The sequence below is a fragment of the Trachinotus anak genome, unplaced genomic scaffold, assembly GCF_046630095.1.
Source record: "Trachinotus anak isolate AG129_WGS33_773 ecotype Australia unplaced genomic scaffold, CSIRO_AGI_Tana_v1 ptg000032l, whole genome shotgun sequence".
NCBI classification, from domain to species: domain Eukaryota; kingdom Metazoa; phylum Chordata; class Actinopteri; order Carangiformes; family Carangidae; genus Trachinotus; species Trachinotus anak.
This window is the reverse complement of record NW_027273883.1, coordinates 24400973-24424397: the sequence shown is the minus strand read 5'-3', so window position 1 is coordinate 24424397 and position 23425 is coordinate 24400973. Positions and strand designations below refer to the sequence as shown.

General features: G+C 42.7%; 3 protein-coding genes across 5 annotated transcripts; 1 reads left to right on the top strand and 2 right to left on the bottom strand.

The window, feature by feature from the left end:
• Window positions 1-141: 141 nt before the first annotated feature.
• Window positions 142-13491, bottom strand: pop1 (POP1 homolog, ribonuclease P/MRP subunit). Of its 2 annotated transcripts, none has more exons than XM_071469049.1 (16): window positions 13384-13491; window positions 9166-9295; window positions 8254-8394; window positions 7670-7845; window positions 7289-7549; window positions 7082-7169; window positions 6694-6872; window positions 6246-6520; window positions 6060-6153; window positions 5850-5958; window positions 5624-5743; window positions 3715-3836; window positions 3436-3627; window positions 2490-2644; window positions 1602-1838; window positions 142-977 (listed from the first exon to the last, which is right to left on the bottom strand). In XM_071469049.1, exons 2-16 carry the CDS (start codon window positions 9290-9292, stop codon window positions 287-289), a joined length of 2967 nt encoding a protein of 988 aa, XP_071325150.1. In that variant the 5' UTR covers window positions 9293-9295; window positions 13384-13491; the 3' UTR covers window positions 142-286. The 2 variants fall into 2 exon arrangements, with proteins under 2 accessions (XP_071325150.1, XP_071325149.1); XM_071469048.1 differs by lacking the exon at window positions 13384-13491 and adding an exon at window positions 9532-9652.
• On the top strand, window positions 9870-14411 carry LOC139612906 (2-iminobutanoate/2-iminopropanoate deaminase-like). The gene is made up of 6 exons (XM_071469055.1): window positions 9870-10041; window positions 10648-10753; window positions 11055-11109; window positions 11230-11298; window positions 13762-13817; window positions 13919-14411. The coding sequence occupies exons 1-6, from the start codon at window positions 9977-9979 to the stop codon at window positions 13976-13978; spliced, it is 411 nt and encodes a 136-aa protein (XP_071325156.1). The 5' UTR covers window positions 9870-9976; the 3' UTR covers window positions 13979-14411.
• A 647-nt stretch (window positions 14412-15058) lies between these two features.
• On the bottom strand, window positions 15059-23217 carry LOC139612904 (skin secretory protein xP2-like). 2 transcript variants are annotated; one of them, XM_071469051.1, is made up of 4 exons: window positions 22855-23217; window positions 18455-19669; window positions 16662-16727; window positions 15059-16384 (listed from the first exon to the last, which is right to left on the bottom strand). In XM_071469051.1, exons 1-3 carry the CDS (start codon window positions 22940-22942, stop codon window positions 16684-16686), a joined length of 1347 nt encoding a protein of 448 aa, XP_071325152.1. In that variant the 5' UTR covers window positions 22943-23217; the 3' UTR covers window positions 15059-16384; window positions 16662-16683. The 2 variants fall into 2 exon arrangements, with proteins under 2 accessions (XP_071325152.1, XP_071325153.1); XM_071469052.1 differs by having other exon boundaries at window positions 18455-19666; window positions 22855-23091.
• Between the last annotated feature and the right edge of the window lie 208 nt (window positions 23218-23425).

Here is a 23425-nt window from a genome sequence, read left to right as displayed (position 1 = left end):
CTTCCAAGAGTAAAATATACTCAACTGAATATTCTGTTTTCATCACTGTAACCTGGTAGTCATTCCACATGCATGCCAGTAAGTCTTCAGCCAACACTGTAGATTATGGCACAATACATGAAAGCAGTTATGAAGGCACAGGGATTCTGTGAGATGAGGTCATGAAGCATCATGCAACTTTTAACCTTAGGCCTCTGCAGGACAAAAGTTGTGTTTATCCTTCTCCAATAATGCAGAATTCATTGTTTTTTGGAAAACAAGTTCTGCAGAAGATCAGGTGTTTCAATCAGACCTCTATGTTGATTTTAGCAAAGCGGTAATGCAGGGAGGTGGGGTTGCGCAACAGCAATATTCCTCTGTGTTCCTTTGGCTGGTTGAAGAGGGTGTTGACGAGACCAGCAACGCTGACAAACCCCAGAGCCTCCCCACACCCTGCAGACAGGGAGAAGTCAGCCTGCGTAACCCAGCCCAGAGTCACTCGGGAGCAGTGAGAGGTGATGCTCGGCAGAGGATCTGGCCACAGCCCAAAGATCAGATCTGTGGAGGACTCGGAGGAGGATTTGGCGTCTTCAGCAGAAGTGGTGAGGTTTGGTTCAGAGGCAGAGGGAAGGTCTGACCCTTCACCCTCAGTCTTAGCAGAAGATGTAGCTGCTTTCTTGGAGCCCTTCTTTCTGCGTTTCATTCTGCTTTTAAAGTGGTTTCTGTGTGGCGGCTCCTGGGGGCCGCTGTTGTCAGATTTGTTGCTCAGCAGCTTCAGGTCCTCTGTGGTTGGCACACACACCATGGCATGGAGCTCTGGTTTGCCCTTCGACAGCAGCGACAGACGCACCCACACCAGACTCATCTCCTGCTCCGTGACAAATGACATCATAGCTGAAGAGTCGAGAGGGGCCACCCCCGCAGCACGGCAGGGCCTCTGACCTTTAGATGTCGTGGGTCTGCACCAGCCAGAGAGAAGCCTCAGAGACTTTCTGTTCCTAGAAAGCAGAGAAACAACCAATATCCATTTAAGATTCAAAGGAGGAGTTGCATTCTCATTGGCCCCATTCAGCATCCCGAGAGACATGAAATGTTGGAGAACATTTTTTAATTCCTAATGCTGACAACAAAAGGGCAGCCGATGGACAGAGAGAATCAATCCAATTTTTTTCTCATAAAGTCCATCATTACTCAAAGCTTGTGTGATGGCTTTATGAGAACAGATGCAACTCTTCCCCTCTACTAATCTCTGTGATGTATTGCAGCAATTTAAGGCTGGATGTACTTTGGGGATTCTCGTCAGAGACATTTTGATGAAAGGGAGGTGGACTAGAGAAGTTCCATGCATCAAGCTTGTCAAACGCTGCACTGAGGTCTCAAAAAAAGAGGAGAGAAGTAAGTGATGATTGAAGTTTAAAGCTGCAGAAAACAGTGCACATTGCTGCTCAGGAGACCTTTAAAAGTCAACTGTATTAATATTGTTAGAGGTGTGATTTAGATGTGCAGGATGTTGAAGAGACCTCAGCGTAAACCTGAAGTGGGGGTGTGTGTGCGTTTTGAGTCAACACTGAGGAGTTAACTTTCACAATAAGGATAAAAAAAGAATAAATCTTAACATTCACCTGAGCACAGTGAAGCGGCTCTGAGGCTTTGCTGCAGCGATCTCTGCGTGTGATGTCATCTCCTCCTCCATAACTGTGTCAGAGTCAGCTGTGGTTTGGGTCTGGCTGTCTCTTTTCCTCTCCTCTCCTCCCTCCCTTGTGATAAGCTCCCACTCCTCAGCCAGCTGTTGCCACGGGCAACGGAACGGAGCCAGACAGCCATGTTTAATGTAATTGGTCCTTTTGGCGGGCGGACGCCTACAGGAGAGGTCGGAAGGTCAAACCCTTGTCAAACTGTTGGGGCAACCCTGCCAATTTATGTAACCAATCATGACTGCTGAACAGTGGGTAGTAGGGGATAAGCAGCACACAGACTTATTACCATCTCATCTGCATGGTGGGAGCAATCTGCATAATGGAAAATTAACTGGGGTCAGAGCTTTGAAATACTTCCCTCTATCAAAACCTCTAATCCACTGGCAATATCACCATGTACTTAGGCTGTAGGCTCATGAATATTATCTTTTCCTTGGAGATGATTGTACAGTCAGACAGTAACAGACCCCGACAATGAAGACTGTCATCATCATCTTATATTATGTCTATTTAAGTAAAAACATGTTCCCTTACAGGATAAAGGATAATTTTAAGTTTGCCGATAGATACTTAAATTTTTGTTGGAACATATCCATCAGTAAAATGCACTTTTATATTTTGGGCAAGTAATTAAGATTCTGTTTTCAATCAGCAGGCTGACAGATAGCGATATGCCTGAATAATATTACAAGATACACAAAAGGTTTGGCAGTACAATGAACAGAGCTCTCAACATTTTTATAATAATTATAATAATCATCACACACAACATTACTATATTGGTTCCTGTGTCAGCTCCAGTCTTTAGCTGACCTTTTGAACTTGTCCAGGAGCTCGGCCTCCTGCTCCTCCTGTAAACGAATGCCTGCGGGGCAGTCTGGGTAATCATGGGGGAAGTGAGGGGTTCCTTTATTCTGAGAGTGTTTCAGGCTCATATTCAGGCCACTGATGCGAACTCCCCTGTACACCTGGCAGAGGGTGAAATAAGTAAACATTGGATTTTAGGAGACTTGACAAAAAAGCAAACCTGAGGGCTTCCATCTGCCTTTAAATTTCAAGGTACAGTTAACATTTTAACAGCGCTTATCCAAACAAAATGGGACTGCTCCAAAACAGGGATAAGGCCTCCAAGTAATAAAAACATCGGTCACAGAGCTTTCCACACTGACATCCACGCTCTAACACTATTCTACAAAGTGAATTGGAAACATACACATTTTTGGTTTTAATAAAATCCACATTGCCCCATATCTTCTTTGCCTTGCATCAACATTTGGATAACAAATGCTTGACAATATCTCAAACACAAGAGTTGTGATAGTATGCACATCCAAAGAGAAAGGAAATCTCATCTGTGCACTGACATGTAAAAGCCCCCCAAAAAATGATTGATGCAACTTTTCATTGATGTTGTATCATTACATTTTTTGGGAGCTTGGACATTCCAGTGTGGAGACAACCATCACCTTTTCCAATGAACCAAGTTGGCCTTATCACTCTGATATTATGTACCTAATATATCTTAATTTCTACAACAGCTAGCATTAGATTATGTGAAAAGGTCCTGTTTCAACACTACATAAAACTCTAAGATATGCAGCAGCTTATGAGTATGGAGTGGATGTTTTAACAGTGTGTTAATCAAAGTTAAACCAAACTGCTGCTGTAGGGAAAACTAAATTGTTCCAAAACTGCAACATCTCGGGCAGAAATGAGGACACAATACAGTAAAACTCAATCAAATAAAAACACTGCCTACCAGTGGGACCCAGAAGGCCATGCCCCAGCCTTTAGGAAGCAGCAGGTCCCATCCAGCACCCCAGGAGCTCATCTCATGTCCCACCTGCTTGCCAGGCTGGTGAACCAGCAGGATAGGGACTCGGCCCTGCAGGGGAGTGGGGCTCAGCCTGGAGCCCGGCACCAGCACCTGGCTCCTCATACGGTTCAGCTCCTGTGGCCACACACAGACATTGTTGGAGGTTAAAGCACTGTATGACTGTAAAACATTTCAGGCAGTAAGAAAGTGACACACAGCTACCTGCTCTGATATCTTGTTATCAGTGACGTTGTCCCGTACAGACTGCTCCCACAGGAGGCTCTGACAGCAGTGTTCTGGTACTCCTCGCAGCATCAGCTCCCTCCTCTTCTCCTCATCCCCCTCTGAAGAGACACACAGCACAAACACATGGCACACTCCTGTATGACCAGCATCACCAGCCTCAGTGACATAAGAACCTCTCTATGCCTGATTTACAACCCAAAACCTAAATGAGCAGTTACCTGATCACTGATAATAAATCACATTTTAGCTATGGAAACAAGAATATGCTGCAACGGTCCCTCGTTTTAATATGATTTATATGATGCACCCTCAGTTATGCAGGTGTGCTGATTCTTCAGTGTAAAAGTACAGTTTTGTGCATTTTCTAAATGCAGTACAGAATGGACCGCAGTGAAAAATCAGCCATGTTTACTGGGTTTCTCAAATGGAACTGGCCTGTATGAAGCATCATCCATTTCTGCCTCAGTCCATCAGAACCTACATGACTTCAAGAGTTAATGGAGGCTTTCAAATGCTTATTGAACTCCACTATTAACACTTTTCAAATCCAAAGTAGGATTAGTTTTTACATTACAGAGTATGAGGACAGTTTACGTAGTAAGTGATTATAATAATTCTTATATATATATATATATATATATATATATATATATATATATGTATTGCAGCAAATGATAACGGTTTAAAATTACACAGATAACTCAGTAACCTGCTTCTTGGAACAGACCTCCAAGTCCTGGATCTCCTCCACCCATATGGCAAATAAACATGAGCCTGATTTACGAGCCCTACAGGTTAACTGCCTTTACAAAGCCATTCAGGCAGAGGGTGAAAGTCATACAGTGAGCAGATCTCTCATGGAAACTAGTGACACCTAATGCTGTTCTCCTCCTAATCAACAGAACAACTCAGGACAAGACAGAGCATTGGTTTGAAGCTTTGATTAAATGTGACTATGACACTATGTCACTGTGACTTGAAGAATAATCTTGGTAATTTTAGCCCTGGGCCTTATTATCCTTGTTTTGGCTGTAGAGACTGATCAAGGTCCTTAAGAATACTAACAAAACAAGCAGTGTCTTACATTTGCTTGTGGTTGTTTTTAAATTCATGTAAGATTTTGGATATAGGTATTCCAGTTAGTAAAACACATGATGCCTCCTCTCAAGGGGAAGCGATAAAATCCTGTTCCTCCACCCCCCACTGAGGTGAACACAGTAGAGGACTAACAACCAGCAAAGTAAACAAGGGTGTGTGTGAACAATGACATGTGGCATCAGACAATTCTGCTTATATTATTGTCACTAAAATATAATTTTCTTTGAATTATGGGTTTGACAGGATTTTTTTGGCCCAATTTTCTTGTAAACTACAAATTTACAAACTGGGAAAAACTATTTCCACTAGAACTGATCATTGTGATGGTGAAAACCAGCAAAATAAAGGCACTGGTTGAAATCAGCCCTCACTCTTTTGATGTATCTGCTCAGTGCCAGTGGATCAGCTGCTGTCGGTCACTGAGGGTGTGTTTGGAGTACAGGGTCCTGCCAGGATTCGAACCTGGAACATCTGCATGGCCAGGCAGAGGCCCCCAGGAGCACAGAACCAGATGTGTACTCACTGAAACAACCTCAGGACCAGACGCAACAGACTGATTTTGCGTTCAACAACGCACGACATATTTCATGAGCAGGTTTCTGCCGGTATATACCGTATGAAAAGAAATGTCCATCTGCACACTGTATGACAAACAAGTCCACATTAGGTAACAGAGTATGAGTTATCAAGTCTGGGGAAATAATCTGTGGTTTTTGTGCCCTTTTAATCTTCTGTATCTGTTAACACACTGTCCACTCCTCTGTCTGTTCGGTCGGTCAGATTTTACCTTGTGCCTGCTTTACACAGGGCAAAGCTTTAACCTTCTTTGTTGGTAAAGTCAGCCTGGGGTCATCTACAGCCAGACCCAGCACTGTGCCTGAGGGGAGCTCTCCAGTTGAATAGATGTCTGCATGAATTAAAACATTCATTATTAGATACACATGCGTATCAGATAAACACTAAGAGACAAAAAATAACAATATTTTAATCTACACTGAGAAATAATAACAAACCTTTCAGTATGTGAAAGATATCAGCCTGTTGTTGATGCAGTTTCATCTTGCTCTCGTCTTTGCAGTGCTCCGGCCACCACAGGGAGGACGGCTGGGATTTATTCATTTCCTTAAAAAAAAGAAGACGGAAATACACAGCTATTGGCTGTGAAATGCTAATATATTTCATTGGCTGTTTGCTTTTCATACTGATAACGCTGTGAACCTTACATCACAGCCTGTAGCAGCTTCCAGAGTTTCGGCCAGAACAGAATGGGACTGTGGTCCAATCAGGCGATAGCGTACAATCTCCATTGTGAGATCACTGCAACAGATTCACAGGTGAAATACAAACACTGCAAATAAAACAATCACCACCATCAGTTTGTCTGAGTCAGGCCCATAAACCACACTAACTTTATTACTATTCCAGTTGAGCTGGACCTCCATGTCACTGGGGTGGTGGGAGATCTGCTGCCATCTCCCAGGATCTTCTTGGCAGGAGGTCCACTGGCATCCTTACAGTTCCGCTTTCTCTTGGTCCTGGTGGTCTGTGTGGCCTCAGGGGTCTTCTCAGGTTTAAGTTCTGGTTCTGGGGTGGGAGCAACCTCTGCAGGTGTCACCACGGGCACAACTGGAGGAAGTACAGCCTCATGACACTGGCACACACTTTGTAATTCAGGGAGAAGATCCTGGAAGGAGGACACAGTATCAAGATTTAACAGTTTTGTCTCACTTTTGAAAATTCAAACTTTCATCACAAAATGTACTCTTTCTTAAGAACACTAATGTTTTTAATTTCAATGACGTGTCAGCCTCTGCATTCATCAACGACAACCACATAGCCCTCTAAAATACCTCATACCTGTTTAATAGTGGGATGAGCCCAGATCCACAGCTGTCTGTGAGTTGTGCCCGGTGTGCGGGGTCTCCAGAGAAAGGTGACAGGGCCCAGGGGCTGCAAGGGGTAGCATCCTGCTCTGTACACCACCACACTGCCCTGTCTTCGCCCTGATATACACAATGCCGCAGCAAATGTAGGACCTAAAAACACACACCAAAAAGCATATGTTTACAACTACTGAAACTAAACTAGTCTGTTTATGTGCATTGAGAACTTGTCAGATTGTGTGATTCAGTCAAGACTCAAACAAGGTTAAACAATTACTCTGAAAGTTAAAAATATTTCTGAGGCGTTAGTGGAGAAACACAAAAACCCATGTGTATGTTTTTGATTGAGGGAATTTACTTACCGGCTTTCTTGCTGGTCAGTTGTGACAGAGCAGCCAGCAGCTTGTCCTCCTCTCCCTGTAGCTCTATGCAGCAATAGTATGACAGGTCCTGAGGGGGACAGAACCAGAAGATTTAAGCTGATTTGACCTGTGCTGAATATATCCTCTTAAATCCTAAACATGTGAAGTAAATGAAGCAAGAAACGCTTCCCCAGTCTGAGTGGTCACCTGCAGCAAACAGTGGGTGCTCATGGCTCTGTAGCAGGGGCGGTAACATTTGTATGTGGGTCTGTCCCCGAGGCAGTAGCCCCACTTTTTAACCATGTGGAAGCGCTTGGCGTGCCAAATGTGCGTCTCCAGCCATATGTTCTTCCTCTGTCGGCGGTTGAACTCCAGCAGCAGGTTTCCATGCCGGCGGCGGGCCTTGCGGCTCTTGTTCTTAGCCTGTTCCTTCTTCTTCTTTGAGCCAGCCTGGAGGCTTTTCTCCCGCTAGAGGAGGAAGGGAACAAAAATGTTAACAAACATGTCAGTGGTGCTCAGAGAAGGAGCGACATAAAGTGTTAAGTGAGACATCAAGATGCTAAACCGTAAACATGTCTTGAACGTTACCATTCTGTTGGCCACATCTCTCAGTCTGCAGGGGAGCCGCTTCGTGTTGTGGCTCATGGCCCGTCTCCTCATGTGTTTGGGCAGGGCTCCAAACACATGGCAACTGCCCGTTGTCTTGGTGACGGCTTTCAGCATGGCGCTCACCTCTGCTGCCCTGGCCCTTGCAAAACCACCAGCTAGGTAGGGATGGTAGCAGGAGAGAAGGGTGGAGGGAGGCACTGAATCTTAACTGTCATTCATCTGACTGTGACACTGCATTTCCCTGCAGTTCATGAGCAATTTCATGATTAGTTTCTACCATTTTGTGACTTTTTACATCCTCAGCTGAACTAAACTTCATGTTTACTTGAACAGAAAAAAACACCATAATTGCACCAAATGAAAGCAATGGGCCTAAAAATAAAAGCATTAGGCTGATCATGCTGTATGGCCTGTAGTGTAATAAATGATGAAAGATGGATCTCTATATCTATCAGGTCACTGGACAATTACACTGGGTAGTGACTTTATCATGCAATCCTCTTACAAAAACACCTCAAGATAAAGTCCAGTGTGGACTTGCAGTAGCAGGACAGTGTCTTTACCAGAGATGTACTTGGGCATTTCCTTGGCGTAGCTTCCTCCATCTTTCTGGTGTCCACGGACCCATCCACTCCGGTGGTGAGAGCTCTTAGGCCTCTCTGTAGATGGATGGATGTCAGATGGACCATCGCCAGGACCTCCACCTTTGGGCAAAATCATTTTGTCATTTGAGATGAGAATGTGCCCAATACTGGATTACCACCCGGGAATAATCGGCAACTGCCCTGGGGCTCCAAACCCTCAGGGGTGGTTATCTCTATGGCTATCACTTTGTGGTTGAATAAATCAAAAATAGTTTGGTAATGGAGAAAAATAATGGTGGAAATGAAACAAGTCTTAAGGTGGCTCTTGCATATTAATACTGTCTATTTACATAAATCATGTGGCCCTCCCTTCCTCTTGACATTATACCTAGTCTTTCACATTCCTGAACTGAACTGGTATTCAATAAACCTGGATTGGGCAGTTTTACAGCATGGTGATGCTCCACTACTAAGGGACCCACAGTTGCCCTGGGGCCCCACACTGAGTTAATCCGACCCTGAATGTGGCGCATTGTTATTCCCTTTAGATAAACCCTTGCTTGCTCTCCCTCCACAGGGAGGTTTGGATAAGTTGAAGGACAGTAACCTCGGAGCTGACATGGACTCTGTGTCCTGTTCAGTGGTGGTGTTGTTGATGACATCTACCCTGGACCTTTAACAAACTTCTGATACATTTAATTCAAACACAGAGACATGGGAAGTCAGTGATGAATAATGGATGCAGACTGAAATCTGCTGACCACGCAGCAGCCAGTGGAGACGAGATCACAGAGAATGAGTAGGGGTTGAGAAATGCACAGTCAGCATCACAAGACAAGCAAAAATCACAAGAGTCAATGACATGACACACAAACAGAGAAGGCAGAGTACCAGAGACCGGGGCGTCTCCTCCGTTCTGACTGCTGCCCTCCCCCGCCAGGGGAGGGGATGGATACTGCACACTGGCGGGCTGGTTCCTCATCTTCTTCTCCCGCATCTTCACTTTAGCAGTAGACATTTTCTACGGGAAACAAAATGGCACATTTGAGACGCCGGCTGACAGACCTGTTGTTTGCTAAACGCAAAGCAGGCACTCCAACCAGCTACATGACCTGTCACTATGTCTACTGCTAACGTCAGCTAGCTAGCCACCTCACGTTACTCCACGTAAAGTTGAGGTGTTTGTTTAATGAACAACAGCACTGATAAAACATATCTTCAGATTAATCGCAGAGTGGCTGTACTGCATGTGTTCACCTTTACATTCCCGAGTGTGACTGTGTCTCAGAAGCTTTGATCCAAATGTGAGCCCCCTGTCTATTCTCAGGCTGCTACCATGTGAGTTTTCCTCACGCTGGGTGACGCATGTTCGCTTCCGGGTATCTGGTGTGCATGGGATTTGTAGTGTATGGGCGCAATGAAAAGATATAATAATGTTAACATACTTTCTGTTGAGATTTTGTTCTATTTTCCTATGTTTTGTTCTAGATTTGAGTATGAAATATGTCTGTACGCCTGTACTGGCACTAAAATGAAAAATAAATTTAAAAAACATGTTCGCGCGTCTAAACTGTCATTTACGGTAAAGCAGCCCTGACGTCCCTACGTCGCCCTGTGCTCGCCTCTCTACGCGGATCACTGTTAAATAGTTAACAGCGCTTGTGTCATTCACTTGATATATTCTTGATATATTCTCAGGAAAATGGCCTCACTAATCAGGAGGATTATCAGCACAACGAAAGCCCCTGCTGCCATCGGCCCGTACAGGTGAGAGCAGCTCGGGGTTGGACCTCAGGCTGAAACCTCAGCTGGTACAGAGCTGACGCAGTAACAGTCAATATAACATGTCAAAAACAAAGATAGGCGTTCAAACTGTGAGAGAGAGTTATGGCTAATGATGTTATCCTCAACGAGAGCACACAGTTGTGTTTCATTGCATCCACTGTTCTGTTCAGTGATTGTGGAGCAGTGGTCACTCAGTGAGATGTGCCTTAAGGGTCAAAGTACAGGTTTTTGGATAAACTCCAAATTATGGTCATAGTTTTGCGTCTGAAGGTTTCTCAGCAGTTTCCCCCTTATCAAGTTATTATCACAGTCCGGTTCAACTGTGCAGCGTTTGTGTGAACACTGGTTGACAGTACGTTATATATATTTATCATTTACTAATCAACTGAGGAAGCTGATGAAACACAAAAGCACATTTCAGCTAGGTATAATCACATGGAATAAATAAAATACTTTTTCTCCAAAGAAACTTTTCTGAATTCACTGTCTGTTCTCCACCTGTGTCCATACACAACACAAGGAATGACTTAAAGATTTAAGATTTAGTGTAGTGGAGATAACTCTTTGTCCCTGTTTGTGTGTCTCCAGCCAAGCAGTGGTGGTGGATCGGACAGTGTACATCTCAGGACAGCTGGGGATGGATCCTGTCAGTGGACAGTTGGTGCAGGGTGGCGTTCAGGCTCAGACCAGACAGGTGACCCCCTCACACAACAAACAACCAACATGGGAAACTGTCAAAGTTGATATTAGTCAGTTAGTTAATGGTGAATATAATGAGGTTGCTTGTCGCTTCACTTTATTCTTATCACTTGTATTTTAGGTTTTGCATTAACATAGTTCAACAATATGAATAAATTCCGTGTATAACTGGAACTTATATTGCTTGAGCTTCCTCTCATATCATTTCCATTTTCTATCAACTTGTCTCATAAATGAGAAAATCAAAATAAAGCATAATAACAGAGCACCAACATTAAAATAAACTGCTTCCCCAGGCTCTGGTAAATATGGGTGAAATCCTTAAAGCTGCTGGCTGCAGTTATGAGAATGGTGAGAAAAACTTAACTACCTATAAAGTTTTTGAACAGATTTTGAACAGATCACTGAGAAGATAACTTGACATCTTGTGTTGCACATCTAATCATCGCATCTTGTCATTACTTCCTGCAGTTGTCAAAGCCACAGTGCTCTTAGCCGACATGAACGACTTCACTAACGTCAACGACGTTTACACGCAGTGTAAGTATGATTGATTTACTTAATATTATGATTTTGTCTTTGCAGTTTTTTGACCATGACCATCTGTCATGATCTAAAACTCATCAGGACAGGCTTCCATGTGACTCCACAAGTGAAGGTTGATCACTTGAATTGTGCAGTCTAGCTTTCACCACTGGGTGTCAGCACAATCTATTCATGATCGATTTCTGCACACTCACCCTGCCTAGTCATTGCCTTTCGACATACTGGCCTTATTATTACCAGAGTGAGTAATTACATGTTTTTTTTCTGGGAATTTATCTATGATTACATAGACTTTAATTTTCTCAACAGAAAAAATATATAAAGATATATATAAAATATATTTATAAGCAGATAGTACACTCCGAAGTATGAAACACATTTTCAGAAACAGGTGATTTTTTTCATCAGGCGTGTACTGCTGAGGTGTGCTGAGTCACTACTGAGACCTGAGCTGCTGCCAGTGGATTAAGAACAAATATGATATTGATCCACATCCCCTAGATTCTTTTCAGTGCAGTTTTAAATTGTTTTGTTCGGGTTGGCCTACAAAAAAGATCCAGAGGTTTGCTGTTAGCATTTAACTTCAGGTTTAACGCTGGGTTTTCAGAGTTACAACAGTGGTTCACTTCTTACCAGGGTACATGGCCATAGTGACTTATACTGCACACCTAACCTGCCCTGCAGCAGGTTGTCTTCAAAGAATCAGAAAATCTGTCAAAAGCCCCAATACTGACTAGAACTTACTGGAAAAATGAAGTAATCATTCCTACAGGATCCCGACAGGAGCAAAAGAGTTTACAATAAAGTGACAAATAATAAAGAGTTACAGATATTTTTACAGATCAGTTGAATCATTTCGCTGTTCCAGGCTTTCTGTGCTTCTAACAAACAGAGAAAGAGATTCTCACTCTAAATAACTGCATAATAACTATTAGCTTCATTTTAATTAAACAAAGACTCTTAAATCCTGAAAAATCCTGACAGTGTTGGTGCTTTCACTTTTCCTCCATCACCTCAGTTCAGAATAACGTTAGGAGACTATGATCTGCTCTCTGTTTGTCCTCATCAAACCTCAACTACTTCTCTCTGCTCTGGCAGCAGAAACACTCTGACATTATTATTATTATTATTTTTTTTTTTTAAATCTGCATCACACGTTTGTGATAGTTTGCTCAGACCAGAGCAAAACTACCAACCCAGTACTTCCTGTAATTGTTTACAGAATATTCTCAGCCTGACTTTATTAATTAGAAATTATTTCTAGTGTTTCTTTTCAATTCTAGTTGTGATTGTGTTGTTTACATCTCACCTTGTTAAACCGATAAATATTAACCAAATTTACCTTCAGGCATCACAGGTTCCTCTCATATCATATTAAGTGTTTCATTCTGATGATGTTGCTCGTAATTAACAACTCGTCTCTCACATGAACAGGCTTGTAGTGAATATAAAAACCCAGAGTTAACTGGGCCAGTTGATAACCAGCTTTGTAATACAGGTTATCCAGGATTCACCAATGTTAGTATCAGTGATGATAACAAAAAGATGTCCTGATATGTTGAATTTGCTTTGTGGTACAGACCTCAGGTCAGTGGTAGTGTTTTTGTATTTTAGTACTTTTTTCAACACACACGTGTTAAGTAATTTATGATGATTAAAACTGTGTTTCCAACCAGAAAAGCTGTACAATCATATCTTTTCTCATATTTTTCCTTCTCTGCGTCTTTGGTTCTAAAGACTCTGAACACCCACGCAGGCGCTTTCACTTCAGTTTGACGCTGGGAATCACATGAGTTCACCAAACTTTATGAACCAATAAGACTGACAAAGACATAAATCCCCTCACCCCAGCAGGTTCAGCAAAGCTAATGGAAGGATCAGAGACATTCTGGTCAGGTGTTGTCTGAATACAATCAAATAAAATGAGTGAAAACACCAAGAAGTATCAAGACTGACATCTGACTTTCCAAATTACTAGGAAACTTCACAGACAGACAGCAGTTATTTTGTTGCTCAAAAAGCACATAATTTCACACATACACATAATGTACAAGAGGATTTTTCTGAATAAAGACCCACCTGACACAGTGTATTTAGAACAACAACTAAAGGTTTAGGAAGAAAGTAGACAGTAGACCTGATGAGGCGTCGCAGAGGGAAAAGCACAGTTGTAACTAATCGGACTAATGATGCCTGAGCAGCCTGACTGGAACAATACAGCAGGACCTCTAGTTAGTGTGATTAGTTACACCTGTGCTTTTCTTCCTGTGGCGGTCAAACTGCCTGCTGTGTGAAATTCATGCTAACATGTTGCTGATTATAGCTCCAGATCCGAGGTGGATGACACTGACCGGCCAGTTAATGACAGACAATGCTCGGCCTCACGTTTCACTTAATATCAACATGTTTAAATGTGTCTGTTGTAAGCTCATGCCTTCAATGTGCTGCTCTCTCCAGTCTTCACCACTAACTACCCAGCCAGAGCTGCCTACCAGGTTGCCGCCCTTCCCAGAGTATGTACTAAGTCTCTTTGATGACTTATGCTCTTTTCATTGATCCTGTTGTGGATTGTACCAAACTGAAAGCTGTGCCCTCTTCATCTCTCTCTTTGCAGGGTGGACTCGTTGAGATCGAAGCGATTGCTGTTTTGGGCCCTCTGACCAATGCTTCCTAACAAGACCATCTATCAGAGAATAAAAACTGGAAAACTCACAATCACTGAAAACTATGAGCCTTGTTTTGTAGGCCAAGAATTGATTAAACATAGTACTAATCATTTTTATTATAGATCTTTTGTAGTGCTTTAAGGGCTTCAGAGCTGTCAGAAATACGTTGAGGGTAATCTTGCAGACTAAAAGCAGTCTGGCTCAGAGCACTTTCTCCCGTCTCATTAACTTTAATGAGACATGTTTGGAGACTGCTGCATTTTAAATTCCCTCTGCTCATATTTCACTTAAAATAGCTGAAAAGTAACTAAGCTGATTTGTTGTGTTGGATTACTCTACCAGCCTGTGTTGTCCTGGGCTGTACCCATGACAGTGTATCCTCTCTCTCATTATGCCAGATGATGATCAAATAATAATTCAATAATAAATGTTTTTAATTCACTTTATTGCTGATGTGTATCCTTTATCTGTGGATCATTGCTGTAAATTCACTTTTTTTTTCCATTTTCCTCAGTGGGTGATTGGTCCTTATATTTAGTTCTTATATACTGGAGACTCGTTGATGCCTGCAGGGTCATACAGGATGGAAAACCATTTATGCATGAGCACAGTGTGGGTTATGTAGTTATGTAGCATATGGAGTTCATCATTATGTCATTTGTTTGTCTTAAAATTAAACAGAATAACTATATGTACATAATGTCTGCATATGGTACAGTGTGTAAAATGTTTTGCATTGTGTTAAATATAGGAAAAAGAAGCTGAGGCAGCTTTTATGCAAAGTATTAATTTAAATGACGTGGTCGAGTCTGGCACATACTGTGCCATAATATCACTAATTTGAATTGCAGTGGCCACTTTCCCAGTTTCTAAAATTAATATATCAGTTATGTTAATATTTCATATTAAAAAGGCCTATGATGAAAAACAGAACTCTTTTAAAGGTCAGTCCTGTGCATTAGGATAATGAAATGGCTACTGATAAGTGTCTGTGTTTGTGGTGTTTCTTTAAGTATAAAACATGTAATGGTGTATTTAAAGCACAAACAATGAAACACAGTCCAATTTCAATTAAAATGGCATACGTATTAGTGAGTAGAACTTTATTCTGTACACTAAAAGGTTAGCAGAATCATAGAACAGAGAATGAATATATTACAGAGAAAGAAACAGATGGAGAAAAAAAAGACATCAGACATCAAAACAGATTTTTGTTCCCATTCACATCTTATGCAGTTAAAATCATTTTCTAAGACCTTGACTCTTTTTAACACAGCTTGTAGAATTAATGTAGAATTTCAATATCATGTCCACTAGGTGATCTCTTACTGTGCTACACATGTATGTAATTCACTCAAAGCAAAACCAATGTGCATGTAACATCATTGTTGCCAGGCCACATGATGCATTTAAATGTAGGTGTAAATGCCCTTATTTTCAGGAAGATACTTTAATGAACATCTGCCAGGTAAAGTACAGCTGCAAAAAACATGGCTCCATGAAACAGCAAGATGACATGTCAGTACTCAGATCATCCGCATCCTCAACCTGGCAGTGATTCATGATGTCACTAATGTTTTGCACATGCATCCAGTCATCTGTATGCATTTTTATTTCCCAACACAACCTTTATTTTATTCATGATTTTTCAAATGCAAAGCAATAAAGTAATTTTTTACAGTAGTGTTTATCAGTATTACACTGTACACTCAACACTTAGTACTGTCATTCCTATTATACCTCATTAGAAAGGCAGCAATTAAAGAATGTGAAAAAACCAATCAAAGTCTGGATTTATGGCAGAATATACATTTCAGAAATCTTTATTAAAAATTAAATCTGTGATTTTTTTTAAGTGAGTTTCATATATTCTCATACAGTTTGATGTCACCTCAATCTCTTTGCATAGTTGTATTCACAGTTGTGTTTGGCTTGTATTCCTCAGAAGCAGCTACTTTAAAAGGTCAAGGATTTACTGTAAGCATCCTTCTCTACACTTCAACACACTGCCACTCTAGTCACTGATGAGTTAACAATCTCTAAAGTGAGAGTTCACAGATTTCACAGAGTATTGCACCTTCTTGTCTCATGTAACCCGTCCTAAGTGTTTTCATAGCACGTTGCATACAAAAGCCCACATGTGGCTCCAGGCACTTCCTGGTCTCAGTAGGAAAACTCATCATAAAAGGTTTATATTTACAAATGTAGGAAAAATCCTGATCTTTCCTACAAGAAAAGTTATTAAGGCACCTTGTATATTAATGTATCTGGTGTGATTTGGTTTGGTGAGAGCTGATGAGACAATACTGTAAATGTAGCTTTTGTTTGGTCACTTTGTCATGTTTTTCTTCCAGTACTTGTTGCATTTGTAGTTTTAGGAGTTGTCATTATGTTGGTAGATTTCTTCATTCCACCTGAAAGAGAATGAGAGAAGAGGAAGAACAGACAATCTTGAAACATCTGACATGCAGGTCTTAGTATTCATATTCAAATATTACACTGAATTTAGTGTCTCAATTGCAGTAGATTTGTCAGACTTAACAGATATCAAATACTTTTAAACACATTAAACAGAAAAATAATGGGACTGGGTTCCAGTGCTTGCAATGGTTCCTCTCCAAAAGTCAGTAATTGAGTCTGATCCTACAGTATTTGCACTGGATTTAGTGTGGTTTGTGGTTGTGCTCTTACCTACTCAGTCCTCGTTTTTGGTTTAGTTGGTCTCTGTATCCTGAGAGGCTTCTGTAACAGGCACCACTGCACACACACGCAAAAAGAGGAAATCAATACTCACATTTTCATGCAACACAAGTCACACCCTCGTCTTTCATGCTGATGGCACATCAAGCTGTTTGACATTTGACTTCACCATCATCAAAACGAAGACGTAAGTGCCCACAGAGGAGTAGTGAGGAGCTAACATTCCTCCTTAACCACATCTGGTTCTGCTGAACTGGTTTACTAGAGATTGACCTGCCCTTTCAACATTCTCACTCTCTCTCACACACACACACATATACACATTGTACTATATGGTAATTGCTCTGAGTTTCACACAGCATAGCCTCCAGAGAGAAATTCTCATAAAAGTTATGCAAGGTCTCTTCACACCAGACCAGTCCTCCACACGTGCTGCCTGGAGGGGCGTCTCTGCCCTGAAAGTACAACATGTTCCCTGACAGACAAGAGTGGGGTGCAGGCTGAACTGAGAACCATGAGTGCTGCCTCTAACACAAGACAACTGATAAGTGGAGGTACATTTGGTGAGTTAACATATGCTATAAAAATGTGAAAATGTATATGGTGAATAGTGGCTCATTTCACTGAGCAAATCTTTCCAAGTTATAAATGAAATAAATAAATGCAGATGATGAAATATGTCAGAATCTTGCAGAGTAATGTTTTAATAATCAGCTGAATTTCTCTTCAAATGAGCCCTGTTTTTTTTTTTTTTTTACTCCCAAATTTTGCCTGATCACTGGAATCCACTCCGTCCTGTATAGTGTCTAAATTGTCTTTTGTAATTCAAGGTTGCAGAGCATGATCAGTCTGTGGGCAGGTCACAATAGAGCACAATGAGTGAGTGTTGCATGACTGGAGCTGTTGTGCTGACAATATGTTCCTGCTATAATCGACACACTCAAGACGAGCTACCCAGAGTGTGTATGGCTGCTTTCTGTGCCTCACACTGCGTTAGCAGTTCAGCCCAACAATGTCAAGTGCATCCTGTCAGTGCCAAACAATCACAGGACGGATTGTATGAGGATAGTTGAATGATTTATTTAGAGTTTGGTGTTGCTAATCACATATGTGTTGGAAACCTGCTTAGTAACCAATGGCAGTACCTCTGAGGGGGTGATGTTGTAAAACTGTCTTTCTTTGGTTGTGGCAAGAAGATTGATCAGCTGTTTGGACATGTAAAGGACTATTAATTGTTTACCTAGAAGTGAACAGGATCTTCTTATCTATCTGCTGCACATCACTGAGTCTGTCTTTGCTCACCTTTTCCCTTTTACTCCCCTCTCACCTACTTGTTTGCGCATTCCCAGTGCCTAACGCATGTTTGCATAGATTTCCAAAATACTTCAGCTGCACAGTTTGACCTCCACCCAAAAGCTGTCAGAATTTGTAATTCATGCTTTAACAAGCAGATTAAAATGAGCCATGACACCTAAACATCAGAGTTGGCATGACAGGTTTGTCAGGGAAACAGTTCACCAAAAACCTGTTGGAACCTCCCTGAAGACATACAGAACACTCCTTAACAAAGGCAGCCATCATCCACGGGAATCCTATTGGTGTCACGCATCATTCATTAATGGTGGGAGATAATAGCATTGTGGTTTGTCAACTGTCATGTATAGAATATGAAGAAAGTCTGCTTTAAACGGCTAAATACATTTCTAAATAGAGATTCTGTTCTGGGATTATTTTTCTGTAGGAGGATTAAATGGGGGTTAAAAGTAATCTTGAGTGTTTCATACCTTTGGGTTCAGGGGCTGGGTCAGCAGCAGGTGCTGGTGCTGAGGTGGGCTCAACCACAGGAGCCTCTGCCGGGGCTGTATTGTCTACCATGGTCTCAGTTGCTGGTGATGCTTCTGGGGCTACTTCCGCAGGGGTCTCTGAAACAGCCGCTGTGGATGCTGAAGCCTCTGCCATCTGGACCGGCTCGGCAGCAGCTGATTCAGCTTGTGGAGCCACAGCGGGGGCGGCCGCTGTGGGGCAGGGTGCCTCTACTGGTGGGGCCGTCTCAGCAGGGGCTGCAGGAGGCTCTGTGGCATCTTCAGCAGCAGGCTGAGTCTCAGCCTTTTCCTCAGCTGTAGCCGGAGATAATGCAGGCATCTCTGGAATAGTTGCTGCAGCAATCTGAGTATCTATTACAGGCTCTGCAGCCTCCACAGGTGCCGAGGATTCACCTGGTGCTGAGGCCTCCTCTGGTACTACAGCTTCACCTGGTGCTGCAGCCTCACTTGGTGCTGAAGCCTCCTCTGGTACTACAGCTTCACCTGGTGCCGCAGCCTCACTTGGTGCCGGTGCTGAAATCTCACATGGTTCTGAGGATTCGGCTGGTGTTGCTGAAACGGTCTCTGGCGGCACACTGACAGCTGGAGCCTCTGCCTCCACAGGAGCAGCCACTTCTGCAGGAGCCTCAGCAGGCACAGTTACGGCCTCTTCCACAACCACTGGGGTCTCTGCTGGCTCAGATATAACTGGTTCAACAGCAGGGGGGGCAACTTCAGGAGAGGCCTCAGCTGGCGCAGCAGTAACCTCCTCAACAACAGCAGGGGCCTCTGCCTGCACTGCCACAACAGATTCAACAACAGGGGCCTCTACTGTAGCCTCAGCTTCAGACGTGGCCTCAGCTACAACAGTTTCTACAGGGCCAACTTCCTCCACAGGGGGCAGAGCCTCCACCACCACTACAGCAGCCTCGGGTTCAGCAGACACTTCAGCTGGAGCAGCAGCTGGAGCCTCTGGAGCTGGCTCTTCAGGGGCAGCAGGTTCTGGCTGCGGCTCAGGAGCAGCCAGAAGGTCCTCTCCAGAGCCAAGATCCTCCTGGGCCTCCAGGGCCACTAACACGGCCTCTGTCTCATCATCAGCTCCTGGTTGAAGATCATCTGGTAAGGCAGTCTGCACAGGCAGCTGCATCTGGTCCTCGATGGTTTGTGCATCTTCAGCGATGATACCATTTCTGACTGCTGTCAACACAGGGACAACAAAAGCCTGATCAGGATTAACAACTGACAACCATGTGACACTAATCAATCTTCATCAGTCCTTTCAGCAGCTGGTGGTGTCCTGTTAATCTGTAACACATGACAACACCCAGCTTCGGGAAGGTTACACCTTTAAAGTAGTTGGAAACTTGGTGGGGGGTCCGCATATTTCTTGACCCAGTCTACTGACCTGAATGATTTATTCAACAAATAACCACATTTGTCATCAAAGCATCAGATTTCATACCATATAAACCAACTAAGAAATACAGTTATCTAAGAATGAAGTGATATATTGCAGGGTGTCATGTTTGTTCCTGTATGGTCCTTTCTCGAATAAATACTTTGCATTTCTTTTTCTAAACTGATTTCAAAAATATAGATCATTGAGTCATTTTAGTCATTTAGCAGACGCTTTTATCCAAAGTGACTTACAGAAAGGGGAACAATCAAGGTTACGGTCCTGAAAATCTGTTAAAATCATACATTTATAGAATTAAAAATTGAATTAAACACATTGTAAACAATACATTTGATGTGCACATGGACAATGATTTATTGATGTGGATTACTATAACCCCCTAACCCCATGAATATTGACTCAACCTGGAATGCAGGAGATAGGAAATAAGCAATAAGGGGCGCACAGAGCGTGTGTGCTGAGGAAAACATCCTTTCATTTCCGTGGCTGAAAATACAATTTATTGAAACCTGTGTTTGTCTGAAGCCCTGAGGACATGTAAGTCACTCTCAAAGGAAATAAAATACTCATGACCTTGGCTTTGCTGCCTTTGGAGAGAGGACAATACTTTTGTTCTTATTCCCTGATGCCCGTTCTTATAGGTGTGTGTGTGAACGAGGCTTGGGAAAAAAATTATAGTAGATGAGGAACAATAGTTGACTTGATACTTTAACTCAAATGTCAGCGCACATCTCAGTTACAAGAATTGCAAGAACCTAACAGAAGCTTTTGATGTGTATTATCATTTTACGGATAACTGAGTGGACATTGTTCACAAATGAGACAAACCAGAAACCCTGAATGGGTGGACGGTTGCAGCTCCCTGATTTTATTTGTCTGTCGGAACGAGTAAAAAGAGCTGAGTGATGGGTGGAAGGGAATGTGACGGCCTGGCAACTCGCACGAAAATGAGCCAGTGGAAGAACACACAACACAGAGGAGTATTTAGGTGGAGTGAAATATGAACTGAGTATGAAAGTGAAAACTGTAGAAATGTTTAAGTAGAGGTGGTTTAAACAACTTTTAAAACCTTGTTCAGTTTTTGACTGTCTTTAAAAGGTTTCCAACGTGTTCTCCATCAGTCTCCTGTTCTGTAACCACACCAGATATCACACAGGATAGAAAGCTGTTGTCTGAACACTGGGCCAGAGCTGCTGTGTTTGGGTCGAGACAGAGACAACGTCCCCAGACATGCATGGCTTGTGTGTCAACATGATTTAGCAGCCAAAGATGACAGAGATCCCAGTCAAAACAGTGGCATGGCTGGCCAGAAGCACAAGAGGGGGGAGGGGAGAGAAGGGGCCCGGACAGGGGATGGGACCAGTGGTGACTTGGATGGCACACAGTTGGTTTGTTAAACAGACTGTACACTGTATGGTTTAAACACCCATTCAGCCACTTTTAGAGAAGACTACAATAAGCGGTTTTCTTGTGGTGATGTAAGTGCCTGGAAAGAGACTCGAGCTTCTCCAGGTGACCACAGCTGGCTGGCAGGAGAGACAATGTCCCAACACAAACATCACAGTGACATAGTGGAAGATGGAAATGCTGTAGAGGAAACTATGCCAAGAATAATAACTTCATAACATTTGTCTAGACTACTTTCTCAAAAACTATAGGCTACATCTTTTCCTTATTCAAATCAAATCTTTAATTACTACACGAATTAAATGAAAAAGGAAACACTTCTAACAAGGGTATTAACTGTCATGTCGTGTCTATGGGGTGGGGAGGGGGGTGGGGAAGGGGGTGGAGGGGGTGTGGGGGGGGTGCAGTGAGAACATACTGTACATGCAGCTGTGCCTTGCATGACACAGCCATGTGCCAGTTGGGTGTTGAACCTATGAATAAACAATCATGGCCTGTGTCAGGCCTCCTGGTGGGCGACTGCACAGGCTTAAACACAGAGAACGAATGTAAAGCCACACAAACCAAAATGATTACCCACACAGCATGATTGCAGCACGTTAAAATGCAAAACTGTCCCAGGCCAGACTTTGCTGAGGAATTTCAGAGTACCCTGAAAACATCTGAATCTTTTAGCCTCTCCTCTTTTGCCTTTGTTATCCTGCATCTATTGTGTGTGACAGCCGTAAATTCCTGGAGCAAATTTCAAGCACTCCTTATCTTGCATACACAGATGATAATCTAAGTGACTTACTTTTTGACTGTTTTTTTTCTGTAGGCAAACTTTGGAAGCATGAAGCAGATGCACACTGTCTGCTAGATCTCATCTTTTTGATCTTACAGAAAATAGGTGTGAGTGAAAATAGGTGTGAGTGAAAACATTTAAAGTCTCAAATCAGATCACTGCAGAGTAAACGGCAGTAAACAGGTTGGGTTGCAGCTCTTGCCTCAGGCTGCAAATTGACTGCTGAACACTCCCAGCTGATTTTCACACAGTGCTACTGTAGGAGCTGCTTTCAGTCCTGCATGAATTCTCCCAGTCTAGATTAATCTAAATCTCCAAAGTGTTTTATGGAATGAGGTCGAGGAGACAACATGACCATACAAGTCAGCTCCTCCTCAGGTCTTATTTCATCACTAAATCATTCTGTGCAGTTCACAGTTTTTTGTTTTTTTTTTTGTCAGAGGATGTCATGAAAAAAAATAAATAAATAAATAATAAATGCCAACCTCTTCTGTGCATTGATGAGAAAATGGCTCAACATGAATAATTCTCTCCTCTGCAGTGTGCTGTGAAGCAGAGTAACTGAAAAAGCACACAGTGTACCAGACCTGCCAGCAGCAGTCACACACCCCTCAGCAAGACTTGACTCAGAAAGTGACAGAGCACCTACTGCACATAACTTGAGAAAATGGATATATCATATTTCGTACTTACTCACCAGCTAAAAGCACACAGAGGATAAAGATAAATGACACTTTTAAACATTTAGACTGTACAAAGGTGATCAGTACTCACCTACTGTATCTCCATTGCTCTCCTCTGGCTTTGTGCCTGGTCTTTTCTCTTGATCCACAGTCTGTGCACTGGATGAGGAGCAACCCATGTTTGACCAAAGAGCTGAGATGCACACAAAAAAAAAGTGGAACCTATTGAGGAGCAAACACGAGTCCCAGTGCGCGCTTTTAGCAAAAACAGACAGTGCCTAGCAGTGAAAACATGGACAGCTGAGCTCTCTCTAGTTCCTAGGAGAAGCTGGGCACCATTATCTCCCAGTTTGTGTGTGCATGCATGGCCTGCTGCCCTCTTGCCCCAGACAACTATCTGTTGTGAGCATACAGCCAGGCAGTGCAGCCACTACAGCTGAATGTTCCTTGACTGCTTCCTGCTCACAGTCACTCTATTCATACAGGAGGAGGAGGCACACGTGTGCATGAAGTGTGTGTCCTCCCCTTTATAGAGGAGTGTCCCCTCTGGAGGAGAGCCACCACCTTGTGGCAATGTTCAGAGTAGCACATGAACTGTTCATCTTTTCTCTGCTGCCTCTATTTTTGTGGCATCAGTGAAGGTGTGTTGTTGGATACTGACT

Excerpts from the sequence above, each read along its gene's own strand:
- pop1 (XM_071469049.1), bottom strand. The coding sequence starts at position 9,292 with ATGTCTACTGCTAAAGTGAAGATGCGGGAGAAGAAGATGAGGAACCAG. Across the intron at positions 7,550-7,669 it reads GAGATGTGGCCAACAGAATG|CGGGAGAAAAGCCTCCAGGC; the intron begins GTAACGTTCAAG and ends TTCCTCCTCTAG. Across the intron at positions 1,839-2,489 it reads CTCCTGGACAAGTTCAAAAG|GCGTCCGCCCGCCAAAAGGA; the intron begins GTCAGCTAAAGA and ends CCTCTCCTGTAG.
- LOC139612906 (XM_071469055.1), top strand. The coding sequence starts at position 9,977 with ATGGCCTCACTAATCAGGAGGATTATCAGCACAACGAAAGCCCCTGCT. Across the intron at positions 10,042-10,647 it reads GCTGCCATCGGCCCGTACAG|CCAAGCAGTGGTGGTGGATC; the intron begins GTGAGAGCAGCT and ends GTGTGTCTCCAG. Across the intron at positions 11,299-13,761 it reads CAACGACGTTTACACGCAGT|TCTTCACCACTAACTACCCA; the intron begins GTAAGTATGATT and ends TGCTCTCTCCAG.
- LOC139612904 (XM_071469051.1), bottom strand. The coding sequence starts at position 22,942 with ATGGGTTGCTCCTCATCCAGTGCACAGACTGTGGATCAAGAGAAAAGA. Across the intron at positions 19,670-22,854 it reads GAGCAATGGAGATACAGTAG|CAGTCAGAAATGGTATCATC; the intron begins GTGAGTACTGAT and ends CTGTGTTGACAG. Across the intron at positions 16,728-18,454 it reads CCCAGCCCCTGAACCCAAAG|TGGTGCCTGTTACAGAAGCC; the intron begins GTATGAAACACT and ends GTGTGTGTGCAG.